The sequence below is a fragment of the Osmerus eperlanus genome, chromosome 21 (assembly GCF_963692335.1).
Source record: "Osmerus eperlanus chromosome 21, fOsmEpe2.1, whole genome shotgun sequence".
In the NCBI taxonomy this organism is placed as follows: Eukaryota; Metazoa; Chordata; class Actinopteri; order Osmeriformes; family Osmeridae; genus Osmerus; species Osmerus eperlanus.
The window spans coordinates 2,511,637-2,529,237 of NC_085038.1; the positions used below are offsets into that span (position 1 = coordinate 2,511,637).

The 17,601-nt window shown below is 52.6% G+C and overlaps 1 protein-coding gene across 1 annotated transcript in view; it reads right to left on the bottom strand.

The window, feature by feature from the left end:
• The window catches only part of LOC134007846 (protein unc-80 homolog), a 42,718-nt gene that overhangs the window by 16,523 nt on the left and 8,594 nt on the right, over positions 1-17,601 (bottom strand). Inside the window, 24 exon segments of the mRNA XM_062447562.1 lie at positions 1,100-1,235; positions 1,425-1,606; positions 2,137-2,275; positions 2,503-2,610; positions 2,951-3,151; positions 4,974-5,071; positions 6,050-6,253; positions 6,428-6,605; positions 6,882-7,015; positions 7,116-7,251; positions 7,507-7,719; positions 8,000-8,172; positions 8,701-8,848; positions 9,077-9,183; positions 10,354-10,393; positions 10,396-10,564; positions 11,410-11,508; positions 11,789-11,952; positions 12,947-13,095; positions 14,269-14,319; positions 15,571-15,718; positions 16,034-16,165; positions 16,438-16,522; positions 16,524-16,792. Coding sequence (XP_062303546.1) covers positions 1,100-1,235; positions 1,425-1,606; positions 2,137-2,275; positions 2,503-2,610; positions 2,951-3,151; positions 4,974-5,071; positions 6,050-6,253; positions 6,428-6,605; positions 6,882-7,015; positions 7,116-7,251; positions 7,507-7,719; positions 8,000-8,172; positions 8,701-8,848; positions 9,077-9,183; positions 10,354-10,393; positions 10,396-10,564; positions 11,410-11,508; positions 11,789-11,952; positions 12,947-13,095; positions 14,269-14,319; positions 15,571-15,718; positions 16,034-16,165; positions 16,438-16,522; positions 16,524-16,792 — 3,463 coding nt within the window.

The following is a 17,601-nucleotide window of genomic DNA, read 5'->3' on the forward strand; positions in this document are numbered from 1 at the left end:
ATGGGTACCTGTATGGCTCATGCTGCTATATTCTCCTGAGCGTAGGTCATCGTACAGGTCACCAAGACAGGCCAAAAACAGTTTGCAACGATTTATTTACGAACGGATAATAGTTTATGGAACAGGAACGTTCCGCGTGTCTGTGTTTTGGGAGGATCTTGGTCAGGAGAACATATCTTATCCAGTGTTTCTTATGTGTTGAAGCATTCCCCCATATTGATGGAGGCACCACCATCAACACAAAAGAAGAAACACACTTTCAAATGGTTTCCATCGGCAACACTCATGCAGGTACACACAGATACAACGACACATGCTGTTTTCACGATGAGGTCCAAGCACATTTCCAGTCCAGTGGTGTGTGTGTGTGTAGGCCTGTAAGTGTAGGATGCATTTAGTATGGCCCATGGGATCCCCTAAAGGTTTGGCCTTCTCCTTATGTATCTGTCTGGTCTCATTCAGTCATCAAGAGGTTAACTCAGGTCACATGATGCACCCAAACAAGCATTGTCCGTACGTAAATCACAACTTACTATGGCATAGATTGACTGAATTAATGTGGGGAACTAAAAACAAAGAAAAGTTGATAGATATATAAATTACAGATAGGACCATAGGTATTCTGTCAGTGATCACTTTGACCTAGAGCTGTCTAAACAATGTTAAGTGTTGACATGCTAGACAGACAGCTCCATGGGGGTAAAAACACCAAGAAATCAAGCCAACATTTCCGGCCTTTTGCCCAACTGTCAGTTTAGCATCTATGCTAACTAAGGACACAGTATTGTATGTTTCTTAATTTGCCATTGAAGGTTATTTCTTGGTGGAATTGCAACACAGTGACAACATCAAACTGGCATGACAGTACCAAATGTTACCATAAATGTGGTGGCATATCAAGTCTAGCATTAGCAAGAAGTTAAGATGTGAACTGTTATTGACTGTAGTGAGAAAGGGATTTATTATACATACTGTTGTTATTTGCATGCATAATGGTCATATTATGACCAAATGTGCTTTGCAGTAAGGCTGACCACTTGACCACTGATAGGACATGGAAACCATCCATCAACAGTAACCTTGGTTTCAGGGGCGGGACTTACAGATTGGTCCTCGTTGATTGGGTCTTGGACGCTGCCCGTGTTCTGAGGTACCCAGGGCGGGTCGAACATGGGCACGCAGGGCATGCCCAGGATAGGAGAGGGGAGGGTGAAGTTGATGCTGGGCGGAGGAATCTGAAACACAGGAGATACTTCAGGAAACATGAACTTCCTGTTGGGGTTAGGATGATGGGGGTGTTGGGGTTAGGATGATGGGGGTGTTGGGGTGAGGGTGATGGGGGTGTTGGGGAGGGGGGTGGGGGTGTTGGGGTTAGGGTGATGGGGGTGTTGGGGTGAGGGTGGTGTTGGTGGTTGGTTCTGTACCTTGAAGATCTGCTGTGCCCCTTCTTCCATGCGAGGCCACACCTGGTAGCGGAAGCGCCACAGGGTGTAGAACTTGTGCACGGAGTTGATGCGCTGGCACGCCTCCTGGTGCTGAAACTCTGCCATCATCATCTCCGTCACGGCGTCCGGCACTTTCACCGCACACAGCAGGAACATGGCGGCTAGGGGGCGAGAGGGAGGAGGAGGGTCACGAGGGGGGCAGGCAGAGAAGGGGGTTGGAGGGAGGGAAGGAGGGATGGAGGGGAGGAGGGAGGGAGGGAGGGAGGGAGGGAGGGAGGGAGGAAGGAAGGAGGGAAGAAGGGATGGAGGGAAGGAAGGAGGGATGGAGGAGGGAGGGAGGGAGGGAGGGAGGGAAGGATGGAAGGAAGGAAGGAAGGAAGAAGGGAAGAGGAGGAAGGAAGGAAGGAAGGAGGAAGAAGGGAAGGAGGGAAGGAGGGAAGGAGGGATGGAGGGAAGGAAGGAGGGAAGAAGGGAAGGAGGGAAGGAGGGAAGGAGGGATGGAGGGAAGGAAGGAGGGAAGAAGGGAAGGAGGGAAGGGGATATTTCCGTAACTCATTACGGCGTAAATGACCTGCTTCACCAGGGCCGTTCACTTCTTCTGTACTTTCCACAGGTGCTATCTGTATGGTGTATCGCTCTGGATAGAAGTGTGGGAACTCAGGACTGAAACGTAAACGTCAGCCTTGGTCACCTGCTGCCGCCGCCATGTGTTCATCCACGCTGAGGAGCAGCTCCCAGGCGGCCGGCTGGATGTCCCCGTACATGTCGTCCGTCAGGATGGTCGCCGCCTTGATCAGCAGGGACAGAGGGGCCGGGGACAGGCTCATCACCTGGTGGGGGGGGGGGGGGGGGGGGGGGGGGGCAGGGTGTTAGCATGCTACGGTAGCATTGGCTAGCCTGTTGCCACTGAAAGCCTAGCATTGGTTAGCGAGGTGCTAGAGCCTGGGCTAGCTTGTCCATGAAGAAAGGCTAGCATTGGTCAGCAAGGTGCTAGAGCATGGGTTAGCGTGCTCATACATGAAGATTATCTTTGGTTCGGTCCAGACAGGCAAGCTACCTGATTCCTAATGTACTTCAGCATGCTGGTGTCCTTCTTGCCCTCCGAGCTGGACTCAGCAGGTCGTCTCTTCATCGACGGCGTCCGCAGACACGACTTGTCAGAACTCTGCAGTCACAGAACGCACAGCCAATCATAACTCTGCAGTCGCACAACGCACAGCCAATCATAACTCTGCAGTCACAGAACGCACAGCCAATCATAACTCTGCAGTCGTACAACGCACAGCCAATCAGAACTCTGCAGTCACAGAACGCACAGCCAATCAGAACTCTGCAGTCACAGAACGCACAGCCAATCAGAACTCTGCAGTCGTACAACGCACAGCCAATCAGAACTCTGCAGTCACAGAACGCACAGCCAATCAGAACTCTGCAGTCGTACAATGCACATCCAATCAGAACTCTGCAGTCGCACAACGCACAGCGTTGAGAACTCAAAGCGGCACCTCTTTGCTCTTCTTGGGGCGCGCCCCGATGTTCCCGGAGGCGCCGTCGTCGCGGAGACTGTCCACCGTGTCTCCGTACAGCAGCTTGACGGAGCGCACCAGCCGGGCGCAGGAGCGGCTGTGGTGCTGGTAGCAGCGAGGGTGGCAGAACTCCACGTGGGTGCAGATGAAGCTCTGCTGGTTACAGAGCAGGATCATGATCTGAGGGGAGAGAAGGGGGGAGGAGAGGAGGGAGGTGAGGGAGATGGATATACTGTAGGTAAACTACAAGTCAAGGAGGTACACACAAGCAAAGAGTCAGTCCCACAGATGCACTTAGCTGAACTGCACACACACACACACTTACATTACATTTAGTCATTTAGCAGACGCTCTTATCCAGAGCAACTTACAGTAAGTACAGGGACATTCGCCCGAGGCAAGTAGGGTGAAGTGCCAAAGGACACAACATCATTTGACATAGCTAGGAATCGAACCGGCAACCTTCTGATTAGTAGCCAGATTCCCTAACCGCTCAGCCATCTGACTCCCTGCACACACACACACACACTCCATCCCGGCACCTACGTGGAGCCAGGACATGTTACGGTGGTAGTTGTCCTCGGCTCCCCCAGAGCTCTGCCCTTCTGGCTCCCTGCACACACACACACACACTCCATCCCGGCACCTACGTGGAGCCAGGACATGTTACGGTGGTAGTTGTCCTCGGCTCCCCCAGAGCTCTGCCCTTCTGGCTCCCTGCACACACACACACACACTCCATCCCGGCACCTACGTGGAGCCAGGACATGTTACGGTGGTAGTTGTCCTCGGCTCCCCCAGAGCTCTGCCCTTCTGGCTCCCTGCACACACACACACACACTCCATCCCGGCACCTACGTGGAGCCAGGACATGTTACGGTGGTAGTTGTCCTCGGCTCCCCCAGAGCTCTGCCCTTCTGGCTCCCTGCACACACACACACACACTCCATCCCGGCACCTACGTGGAGCCAGGACATGTTACGGTGGTAGTTGTCCTCGGCTCCCCCAGAGCTCTGCCCTTCTGGCTCCCTGCACACACACACACACACTCCATCCCGGCACCTACGTGGAGCCAGGACATGTTACGGTGGTAGTTGTCCTCGGCTCCCCCAGAGCTCTGCCCTTCTGGCTCCCTGCACACACACACACACACTCCATCCCGGCACCTACGTGGAGCCAGGACATGTTACGGTGGTAGTTGTCCTCGGCTCCCCCAGAGCTCTGCCCTTCTGGCTCCCTGCACACACACACACACACTCCATCCCGGCACCTACGTGGAGCCAGGACATGTTACGGTGGTAGTTGTCCTCGGCTCCCCCAGAGCTCTGCCCTTCTGGCTCCCTGCACACACACACACACACTCCATCCCGGCACCTACGTGGAGCCAGGACATGTTACGGTGGTAGTTGTCCTCGGCTCCCCCAGAGCTCTGCCCTTCTGGCTCCCTGCACACACACACACACACTCCATCCCGGCACCTACGTGGAGCCAGGACATGTTACGGTGGTAGTTGTCCTCGGCTCCCCCAGAGCTCTGCCCTTCTGGCTCCCTGCACACACACACACACACTCCATCCCGGCACCTACGTGGAGCCAGGACATGTTACGGTGGTAGTTGTCCTCGGCTCCCCCAGAGCTCTGCCCTTCTGGCTCCCTGCACACACACACACACACTCCATCCCGGCACCTACGTGGAGCCAGGACATGTTACGGTGGTAGTTGTCCTCGGCTCCCCCAGAGCTCTGCCCTTCTGGCTCCCTGCACACACACACACACACTCCATCCCGGCACCTACGTGGAGCCAGGACATGTTACGGTGGTAGTTGTCCTCGGCTCCCCCAGAGCTCTGCCCTTCTGGCTCCCTGCACACACACACACACACTCCATCCCGGCACCTACGTGGAGCCAGGACATGTTACGGTGGTAGTTGTCCTCGGCTCCCCCAGAGCTCTGCCCTTCTGGCTCCCTGCACACACACACACACACTCCATCCCGGCACCTACGTGGAGCCAGGACATGTTACGGTGGTAGTTGTCCTCGGCTCCCCCAGAGCTCTGCCCTTCTGGCTCGATGCTGGGCTCACTGGTACTCCAGGGACTCCCTGTGGAGAACACACACACATACACACGTTCATACTTCTTAGTGAAGCCAGTCCTTGGCCTATGTCCATGTTATAACCCTAGTCTTGGTGAAGCCAGTTCTTGGCCTATGTCCATGTTATAACCCTAGTCTTGGTGAAGCCAGTCCTTGGCCTATGTCCATGTTATAACCCTAGTCTTGGTGAAGCCAGTTCTTGGCCTATGTCCATGTTATAACCCTAGTCTTGGTGAAGCCAGTCCTTGGCCTATGTCCATGTTATAACCCTAGTCTTAGTGAAGCCAGTTCTTGGCCTATGTCCATGTTATAACCCTAGTCTTAGTGAAGCCAGTTCTTGGCCTATGTCCATGTTATAACCCTAGTCTTAGTGAAGCCAGTTCTTGGCCTATGTCCATGTTATAACCCTAGTCTTAGTGAAGCCAGTTCTTGGCCTATGTCCATGTTATAACCCTAGTCTTGGTGAAGCCAGTTCTTGGCCTATGTCCATGTTATAACCCTAGTCTTGGTGAAGCCAGTCCTTGGCCTATGTCCATGTTATAACCCTAGTCTTAGTGAAGCCAGTTCTTGGCCTATGTCCATGTTATAACCCTAGTCTTAGTGAAGCCAGTTCTTGGCCTATGTCCATGTTATAACCCTAGTCTTGGTGAAGCCAGTCCTTGGCCTATGTCCATGTTATAACCCTAGTCTTGGTGAAGCCAGTTCTTGGCCTATGTCCATGTTATAACCCTAGTCTTGGTGAAGCCAGTTCTTGGCCTATGTCCATGTTATAACCCTAGTCTTGGTGAAGCCAGTCCTTGGCCTATGTCCATGTTATAACCCTAGTCTTGGTGAAGCCAGTTCTTGGCCTATGTCCATGTTATAACCCTAGTCTTGGTGAAGCCAGTTCTTGGCCTATGTCCATGTTATAACCCTAGTCTTGGTGAAGCCAGTTCTTGGCCTATGTCCATGTTATAACCCTAGTCTTGGTGAAGCCAGTCCTTGCCTATGTCCGTGACGGTGTCTCTGCTCTGGGAGAGCAGGCCCTCATCGTTCTCAGACTCCGAGTCCTGCCGGGACATCTTGGTGCTCTTCAGACTCCCCGCACGCCGGATGGAGGACAGAGACCCCCCCTTCTTAACACGGAAACTCCTGGCCCCCTTGATCTGCAGCAGCCGGGAGCCAGCGATACGGATCTTCCTGATGGGGGCTGGGGAGGGGAGGGGAGAGGGGAAAGAGATAAATGAGGATGTAAAGTATGAAATAATTGTGGCATTCTATCACACCCTCCTCTCCACAAACTCCTTCCCCTCACCCACAACCTCCTCTCCCCCCTTGCCTCCCTCCCTCCCCCCACCCCTCCCCCCACCTCTCCCCCTCTCACCCAGGGACTCCTGGGCCTTCTTGTCTTCGCAGGCCGTGTCAGACTTGAGGGTATGGCTGCTGCTGTTGAGTGAGTCGTGGCCGTCCTCGTCGTCCAGGATGCCGGCGAAGCTGATCTTCCTCTCGTAGCGGTGACGTCCCAGCTCCGGGTCCAGACGCAGGCGGCAGCTGTCCAGGTCCTGGAGGAAGCCATTCATCATTAAATAACTTTTAATACTTTTCAATTGTACATCATTTACGTATATTTATATACATATTTATCCTTTTTAATAAACTGTAATTACATACATTTGCCTATATTACAAAAAATGACTACAAATGTAAATGTACATACAGTATATAATATAAAACAATTATTTCATGTATTTTTTCTACTGTAGGTCAGAATGCTTAAATACATATCTACTGTACATCTGGGCCTGGGTGAGATATGTTGGTGCAGTCCTGCTACTGACCACTAGGGGCTCTGTGCGCGGCCGGGGCAGGCACGGGAAGGTCTCCCTGAGGAACGTTGTGATCTCCAGCAGCAGCTGACAGGCGGCCATCTTGAGGGCAAACGGACAGCCACACTTTGTAGGGTTCACCGTGTCTGGAGACAGAAGAAGGCAGAAGAAAGCAGCGCCAACGTTTCAGCGGCCGAACCTGGCAGTGAAGAAGACTGTGTTCCTTCTCTCCGCCCATCCTCTTACTGTCGTCTAGATAGTCCTCCTCCTCATCCTCCTTCTTCATCCTTCTCTTGGTCTCCTCGTCGTAGATGAAGCCCAGGATGTTGGCAGGGCTCTCGCTGTCGGAGTGACACAGCTCACTCAGCCTCGTACCGATGGCCTAGACACACACACACACACACAGACACACACAGACACACACACACAGAGACACACACAGACACACACAGACACACACACACACACAGAGACACACACAGAGACACACAGAGAGACACACAGACACACACAGACACACACACACAGACACACGCACACACAAACACACAATAACTACCTTCAAATCATCCTGACCAGTGCTGCTGGCAGTACCCATGCTAGTGTGCTAATGCGTCTCTCTGCTGTGTGGACTCACGTCTCCCCACTGGCAGAAGTGCTGGGCAGCGTTCCACTGCAGCTTCTGGTTTCTCTTGTTCCCCACCACCGGAGAACGTCCCCTGGACAGCCCTCGCTTCGTGATGTTCACGTGGTGACCCTTCATCCACTCCGGCCAGTTGCCGCGGTTACAGCGGTGGACGAAGCGTGCGCACTCCAGGAACAGCGAGGCCCTGGCCACCACAGGAGCTTCCTGTTTGGGGTCAACCCAGGAAGTACGTGTCACTTCCTGTTGGTCTGGATTGGACAATTGGACTATTCGAGTACGTTTTGATCTCCATAATGGGAGTCTTCTGCTGCTTTGGGAAGGTTTGTACAATTCATTATGTTAGGTTTGTAAAAAAATACTTTTTCACCAATTTTAAATCCCTGATCCTGAGAACATAGGTTCAAATCCCCCCTGTACGTGGCTCTGAATGAAAAAGCATCTGCTAATGGAAGAGGTTGTGGTTCACCAGGGGTCCCAGCCTCACCAGGTCGAGGGCGGCTGCCAGGATGGAGGCGTCGGGGATGGTGCCCGGCTCACAGCAGTTCAGCAGGAACTGGAAGCGCTTCATGCCCTGGCGGATGGCGCCCAGGTTCACCACGTTCTTGTTCTTCATGGCCTCCTGGCTTGCCGCCAGGCGCTCCTGGAACCCTTGAGGCCCTGGGAGGGAGGAGGGCGGGGAGGGGGGAGGGCGGGGCGATAAACATGATTTTGTTCGCCAAAACCAGACAGCTAAAAGACAAAGCTAAAACACATTAAATTCCGAATTCACAAAAAGCACCACAGATTAAGCAGAGTGTAAGATGGAGACTGAGGGGGTTTTCACACATGGCCACCAGGGGAGACACGGTCGGAGACACGGTCGGAGACAGGGAGCTATGCAGGGAGCGCCAGCAGCAACATGCTTCACACACGCACACTGACAGGACTGGACAGGGCAGGACAGGACAGACTGGTAGACAGAGAGAGGTTGGTTGGGTGGTCGGGGTTGGTGGCGGAGAGGAGCAGAGAGCAGAGATGAGGACGAGAGAGGAGGGGGAGACTGGGGAGATGAGAGGAGAGGGAGAATGGGGGAGAAGAGGGGAATGAGGGAGGACAAGGAGACTGGAGGAGGAGAGGGAGGTGAGAGGAGCGGAGGACGAGAGAGGAGAGGGTGATGGGGGGGAGGAGGGCACCCCCATGTTCTACCATCTTTCTCTTCTGTGTGGTGGAGCTTGGACGGGTTCCTCCGGCCAGATCTCCATTTACCCAGCCGCTTGAAGAAGTTCTCCTCCTCATCACGGCCGTACTCCACAGTGCCCCCCTCAGACAGCTTCACAGCACTGGTGAACTTCACCTGCGTGGGGGGGGGCGTCAGGGGCACACACACACACACACACACATCCACAAAAAGGAGCAGTGAACATCAATGTAACAACAATAGTTGATTATCTGAATGAAAACTAAATGGGGGGTGTGCGTGTGTGATGTCTGGTGTGTGTAAGCGTATGTGTCTGCATTTGTGTGTGCGTGTGGTGTGCATGTGCGTGTATGTGTCTGCATATGTGTGTGTGTGTGACCAGACCTTGGAGCTCTGGCGTATGAAGGAGAGACGGTCCACAGAGCTGATGTCCAGCAGGTCCTCCACCCCATCAGCCAGGCCTGAGAGGGACGACCGCTTCAGCCAGTTACCTACACACACACACACACCACACATGCATGCACACCACACACACACACACACCACACATGCACGCACGCACGCACACCACACACACACACACACCACACATGCACGCACGCACACCACACACACACACGCACGCACACCACACACACACACACACACACACAATATAATGTCAGAGGAGGAAGAGGAGGATGAACAGGGAGGGGTGCAGAGGGAGGAAGCCGTACAGGGACTGGGTCATGAACTCATCAAGCAGCAGACACTGAGCTCAAAGCTGCGCCATCGGGAAGGGAAGCTCACACCCACACACACAGCGTCAAACACACCCACACACACAGCGTCAAACACACCCATACACACAGCGTCAAACACACCCACACACACAGCGTCAAACACACCCACACACACAGCGTCAAACACACCCACACACACAGCGTCAAACACACCCACACACACAGCGTCAAACACACCCACACACACAGCGTCAAACACACCCACACACACAGCGTCAAACACAGCGCCTCGACAGCAAAGCTCACTCAGCCTGGAATCAAGCGACCTCCTCCTCTGTTCCCCACACAGGAAGTCGACACGGGCAAACACGGGGAGAATCAACGTGCAATGGGTCGATGGTCAGTACACACACACAAACACACACACACGCTTGCACATACGTAACACAGAGAGGGTGATTGGTAGTTGAACAGTCCTACGGCATGCTGTGGACAAGATGGAGCACAGAGAAACACCACAGGTGAATAGACCTGTCCTTCAAACCCACACACACACTTCTGAAACACATACTTCTGAAACACCCACTTCTGACACACCCACTTCTGAAACACCCACTTCTGAAACACCCACTTCTGAAACACCCACTTCCGAAACACCCACGTCTGAAACACACACGTCTGAAACATACACTTCTGAAACACACACTTCTGAAACACCCACTTCCGAAACACCCACTTCTGAAACACACACTTCTGAAACACACACATCTGAAATACACACTTCTGAAACACTATAACAAGTGACGTCGTCTGCCGTGTCGACACAACAGACCAGGGGCCCACGGTGGGCAGTACAAGCACCACTACCAGCAGACGCTGCAGTTCTGCAGAACCTCCAGAGCACCACTGGGGGGCGCTGTGGGCGCACGGAGAACCTACCGATGGGCAGCTTGAGTTTCTTCCTGAGGGAGATGCGGCGGTAGAGCGCGAGCGCGAGCGTCTGTCGGTGGTGGTGCCTGAGTGAGCGGTGGTACACTCTGACGTGTCCTGCTCTGATTGGCTGCTAGTGTCGCTGGCGGCGCTCTGTGACTTGAACATCTTCCTCCAGAAGTCCTTCCTGCCCAGCAGAGCCCCTGGTACCTGCTCCTCACTGAGGGGGGGGGGGGGGGGAGAAAGAGGGAGGTAGAGGGGGAGAGAGGGATGGGGGGGAAAGAGAGAGGGAGAGAGGGGGGGAGAGAAAGAGGGAGGTAGAGGAGGAGAGAGGGAGGGGGAGAGAGAGGGAGTGAGAGGGGGAGAGAGGGAGGTGGGAGAGAGGAGAGTGAGAGGCAGTAGCGAGGAGATGAGAGATAGAGTGAGAGAAAGATTGTAACACATTATGAATGCATTATGCATTGCTGTCACGTTTTATTTATTTTACACACAATACTCAAGACGACAAAAAACACGTAAAACCCAAAGCTGACGTTCAGATGCATTCAGATCACGTTCTTCAGAAATAAAAGGGTTTATTGCGATTGGTATCTGTAGTGTTGGTAATGTCACTGAAAGATCTGGCTGCAGGATTGTAGAAGGACTGTGTCCACCATGCAGGGGTTTATAAGAGAGGATAAGGAAGGAGATGTGGGGGAGATGGCTGAATGTGTTGGGAGGAGGAGTGGGCATGTTGGGGCGTGTTAGGGCGTGTTGGGGCGTGTCAGGGCGTGTTGGGGCATGTTGGGGCGTGTAGGGGCGTGTCAGGGCATGTCGGGGCATGTCAGGGCGTGTTGGGGCGTGTCAGGGCATGTCGGGGCATGTCAGGGAGTGTTGGGGCGTGTCGGGGCGTGTCAGGGTGTGTTAGGGCGTGTTGGGGCGTGTCAGGGCGTGTTGGGGCGTGTTGGGGTGTGTCAGGGCGTGTCAGGACGTGTCAGGGCGTGTCAGGGCGTGTCATGGGCGTGTTGGGGCGTGTCCGGGGGCGTGGGGATGGGGGGACAGGGGGCACGGGGGGCAGACACTCACTGTTCTGGTGTCTGTGGGGGTCTACTGGAGATGAGGCTGCGACACTCGTCTGCAGTGGTGGACACCAGTCCCTTCTCTCCTGAGGACCCTGCCTCTGACCTGCACACGCACGCACACACATGCACACACGCATACAAACACACAAACATACACACACGCCCAGGCACACACACACATGCATACAAACACACAAACATACACACAAACACAAAGACGCACACACAAACACACACACGGACACACACAAACACACACATATAAGCACACTGGCTCTGTCTCATACATGTCTACAAAGTCCTCAGAGACGACTGACACCTATCCAGCCAATGGCGGACGGCTCTTCTTTGTTCTAGTTCTGTGATTGGTTGAATCGGAATACCTCTTTGGCACGTGGGGCTTAGGCTCCTCCTTCTCCTCAGGCTTCTTGGTGCTGGCGACCTTCTCCGCGCTGTCCAGGAGCGCGCTCAGTGCCACTCTGCGGAACACGTTGCCATGGGATTCCTTGATGAACTGCACCAGCTGGCGAATGTCACAGTACAGGCCCTGGAGGAGGCGCGGGAACGAGGGAGCGAGAGAGTGTGTGTGTGTGTGTTTACAGAGGAGAGTGTGTGTGTGTGTGTGTGCAAGACGGACAGAGGAAAGAGAGAGAACAGGAAATCACATTTCCAGCAGGACATGGGCGTGATAGGACATGATAATAATCTCCAGCACCCTGTGTGTGTGTGTCCCTGTGTTTGTGTGTGTGTGTGCGTGCGTGTGTGTGTGCGTGTGTGCGTGCCTGTGTGTGTGCGTGTGTGTGTGCGTGTGTGCGTGCGTGTGTGCGTGTGTGTGTGTGTGTGACATATTCCACCAATCTCTCTTCACAGCACAGCAGCGGTAGAGCTCTGTGATGTCACACCACTTTGTGCCACAGTACTGTGAAGGATCCTGTTCCAGCATACAGACAGGCGCACCCAGCGCCATGGCAACACTCTCCACCCAACACTATGGCAACATCCATGGTAACATACTCCACCCAGCGCTATGGTACCATACTCCACCCAGCCCAGCACTACAGTGTTGTGGCAAAAAAGTTGAGTTTTCTCATCATTATTTGTTCCTTCTTCCAGATTCAGACAACTGTCTGAATATACTTAGTGTACGTGTTCTTTAATAATTCATCAAGGCTCCATTGTGTCACACTACCAGTCAGCCTTTAATAATTCAACTAGACATGCTTCACAACATGGGCATGATGGTAGAAATCCCCACAGGGGAATAATTACTGCAAATAATGTGAGATAGAGATAGAGAGAGAGAGAGAGAGAGAGAGAGAGAGATGAGAGAGAGAGAGAGAGAGAGAGAGAGAGAGAGAGAGAGAGAGAGAGAGAGAGAGAGAGAGAGAGAGAGAGAGAGAGAGAGAGAGAGAGAAGGAAAAGTGAGGGAGAAAGAGGAGAATATGAGGAGGGGGGGGGTGAGAGGATGAGGAGGGTGAGAGGGGGACGAGAGGGGGATGAGAGAGGAAGAGAAGGATGAGAGGGGATGAGGCATTTCTCACCAGGTTCTCAGGGCTGTGCAGCTCGTGGGTGGTGGACGAGCAACGTGTGATCAGAGACTTGAACATGCAGCCCACCACCACGGCCTCCATGTTCTGGGCCAGGGACTTGTTGTCCCCCGTGGTGAAGTTGTTCCCAAACCCAGCCTTGTCTGCAGACATGGGAAAGCGGAAGAGACCAACACATCACACAGGGGTGGTGCGGTCAGGAGGAAACACTTTGCCTGTCCAGCTGCTCAGGGGTGGAACACACAAGCTCAAACAAAGAGGGAGGGGGGGACGGGGACGGGGGACAGGGACGGAGGGGAACAGGAGTTCCAGAAGCTCAAAAGAATAAAAGCACAGATGTGGAAGCAAACTAAAATAGGGATTTGGTTGAGAATAATTATACATGCAAGTGACTGTGGCCTGCTAGCTAGGTACATAGACAGACAGGAATCTCACTAAGGGAAATTGGGTCAAGAGTCTATTATCTAGAACATAGTCTGTAATTCCTGGAATAGAACTAGAACCTAGCCTGTAGGTTCTGGAATTAGAGCTAGAATCTAGCCTGTAGGTTCTGGAATTAGAGCTAGAATCTAGCCTGTAGGTTCTGGAATTAGAGCTAGAATCTAGCCTGTAGGTTCTGGAATTAGAGCTAGAATTTAGCCTGTAGGTTCTGGAATTAGAGCTAGAATCTAGCCTGTAGGTTCTGGAATTAGAGCTAGAATCTGAGTGTAGGTTCTGGAACTGTACAGAGCTCTGCGATGTAAATGAGCATTGAAGTCAGAGAAGGTGTTTTGATTTGGAAGCTACAGGAGCGATCTTTAGGAGTAAGGGGAGCAGGAATGGTAGCAGAGTCTTAAGGGATGATAATATCAGGGCTAGCTGTTTAGATTAGAGATCATGTTTATGTGTGTTTAGATTATAAATTATGTTTAAGTGTGTTTAGATTATAGATTATGTTTATGTGTGTTTAGATTATAGATCATGTTTGAGTTTGTTTAGATTACAGGTCATGTTTGTGTTTGTTTAGATTATAGATTGTGTTTATGTGTGTTTAGATTATAGATTGTGTTTGTTTAGACTATAGATCGTGTTTATGTGTGTTTAGATTATAGATTGTGTTTATGTGTATTTAGATTATAGATTGTGTTTGTTTAGACTATAGATCGTGTTTATGTGTGTTTAGATTATAGATCGTGTTTGTGTTTGTTTAAATTATAGATCGTGTTTGTTTAGATTATAGATCGTGTTTATGTGTGTTTAAATTATAGATCGTGTTTGTGTTTGTTTAGATTATAGATCGTGTTTATGTGTGTTTAGATTATAGATCGTGTATCTACCCAGGTTTCTCTTATTGCCCCTCCGGGACCTGTCACCTGCACTGCCGTACTCTGCAAGAGAAGAGATGTGGCACATGTTCATGTCAGGCCAGCACACACATGTATGTGTCAGAAAGGACACAACATGACACCCCACCTCAGATTCAGGTGAACTGAGACATGCACACACACATACATTTTCACTAGCACATTAGTTGACACAGACATTCAAACACACACATCTCGAAACAAAAGGGGTGTCCAGTGCACTTTCATAATCAAATCACTCATCTGTTCAGTACCTTGCCAACTACATCACTACAGCAGAAACAGCATAAAAGGCTCAAACAATTAGAGAATTTTTTGGGGAGAATTGTGCCATTTGAGAACATATCAATGTGGTTCAGCCATTAAGCCACTGGATGCAATGAGCACACAGCATCTGATTGGCAAGTGTACAGAATGGATGAGTGAGTATGGAGGGGGTGCTGGGATAAATATTGTTCAGGTGGAGGGAGTACAGGGAAGGAAGTGGGGGCAGGGGAGGAGGAGAGGGGGAGAAGAGGAGGAGGGGAAGTAGGCAGGAGGAAGAGAGGAGTGGAGGAGAGGAGGGGGAGGAGTAAGAGAAGGAGGGGAACTGGAGTGGAGGAGGAGGGGAGTAGAGCAGGGGAGGAGGAGAGGGGAGGAGGGAAAGGAAACCAGGTGAGGAGGAGAGGGGAAGAGGAGAGGAGATGGGGGAGGAGGGGAGGATATGGGAGGAGGGGAGGAGAGGTGAGGAGGAGAGGGGAAGAGGAGAGGAGATGGGAGGAGGGGAGGAGAGGGGAGGAGGAGAGGGAAGGAGGAGGAACGGAGGATTGGACAGAGCAGAGGTGAGTGGAAAGACAGAAGGAAACAGACGTAAAATCACAGAGGCGAAGAGAAACAGATAAAGAGTTGAGATCCGTGAACGTGTGATCTGTTCCAGAGCATATATATGCTTTATGTTTTCATCCTGATGCCAAATGCCGCTTGGTGTGTGTGTGCGTGCACATGCAGGTGTGTGTACACACACACCAGAGGGTCAACATCTGCAGTGTTCTAGGCAACAAACATGCCTATAAGCACCAGGATTTTTGCAATCTCTTAGAGTACAGCATAACTCATGTCAACGAGATACGGCAAAAATCGTATTACGCACGCACGCACACTTACGCGCGTACACACACGCTCCACATCTGCAACAGGAGGAATCTCAGTCTTGTTAGGCATGGGTTTGCGTATGCAGAGGTGGGTGGGTGGGTGTGTAGGCTTAGCACGGCTGACACAGGTGCAGCTGGGTCTTACTGTCGGTGATGGGCTCCATGCAGAAGCCCAGGAGCGCGTGCAGGAAGTCCACGATGTTGTTGAGAGAGTCTCTGTTCACGTAGTCCCTCATGGTCTGGCGGAACTGAAGCTTGTCCAGCTTGTACAGCGAGGTCAGACAGTTCTGGGCCTAGCACACACACACACAGACACACATGCATACCACGCAGACACACACACACACACACATACACACATGCATACCACGCAGACACACACACACACACAGACACACATGCATACCACGCAGACACACACTCACACACACAGACACACATGCATACCACGCAGACACACACTCACACAAAGGGAAATAGCAATGCCAAAATGGGAAAGAAAACTGCAGGGCATTCATACTGGGTTGAACAAACAGGATAAGTGGGGGGGGGGGGGGGGGGGTGCCCCCTTGATCCAGCCAGAGAGAGAGAGGGGGGGGGGGGCTGACCTGCGTGCGTAGCCGGTCTCCAGACAGGCCACGGTGCCCCTCCCCACAGCCGTACGCACAGCCCAGAGACTTGACAATCTTGATGAGCATGGTCAGAGCCAGTCTGTGGGAACTGAGGCTGGAGCTCTCCTCCTTCACACACACACACACACACACACACACACACACACACACACACACACACACACACACACACACACACACACACACACACACACACACACACACACAGGTTGACACACAGAACAACAGGGCACTGTGTTAAGGCAACGTAAAGTTACATTATATACAGACTCGATGAGTTTTTAGTTAGGATAATGTATTGTACGTGACAAACTCACAGTATTTCGACAATCATGCAGGATAATGCAGACACACACACACACCTGCTACTACAACACTACCTTGCTGTCTTTCTCCTTGTTGCTCTTGATATCGTCCTTGCTTCCGGCCCCACTCCCGCCTCCACTCCCACCACCTCCTCCCCCCTCCGTCGTCTCCCCCTCCTCCCCCCCCTCCCCCCGGCGCTGCGGCCCCCGTCCCCCCGGCCACGCCCCCTTGGGCCCCCGCCGGGCCATGGTTGGTCCCGTCTTTGGGGCGTGTCTCTTCGTTCTCCTTGTCGTCGGACTTGGCGGGCGTCTTGCCCATGCCGGGCACTACGCCCAGCTGCAGCAGGCAGTCGATGATGTTGAGGGAGACGTCGCAGATCCTGGAGCTGATGTCGTGGGCGAGGACGGCGTGCAGCGCCCGCAACACCGCCTGGCACAGAGGGCAGGGAGGGCAGGGCTGGGACACGGCTGTACATCCATCCCTACATCCATCCATCCCTCCCTACAGCCATCCATCCATCCCTACATCCATCCATCCATCCCTACATCCATCCCTACATCCATCCCTACATCCCTACATCCATCCATCCCGACCTCCATCCCTACATCCATCTCTACATCCCTACATCCATCCCTACAGCCATCCATCCATCCCGACATCTATCCCTACATCCCTACATCCATCCATCCCTACATCCCTACATCCATCCATCCATCCCTACATCCATCCCTACATCCATCCCTACATCCATCCCTACATCCCTATATCCATCCATCCATCCCTACATCCATCCCTACATCCATCCCTACATCCCTACATCCATCCATCCCTACATCCATCACTACATCCATCCCTACATCCATCCCTACATCCCTACATCCCTACATCCATCCATCCATCCCGACATCCATCCCTACATCCCTACATCCATCCATCCCTACATCCATCCCTACATCCATCCCTACATCCCTCCATCCATCCCTACATCCATCCCTACATCGCTACATTCATCCATCCATCCATGAATGCCTCCATCTGTCCCGTCCATACATTCATCCATCCATTTATCCACTCATTTATCCATTTATCTATCTAGCAGTTTATTCATTCATTCATGCATTCGTTCGTCCTTCCATCCATTTATTCATCCATCCACCCACCGGCCACCCACCCACCCATCCATCCATCCATCCATCCATCATCATCCACCCATCCCTCCCTACATCCATCCATCATCA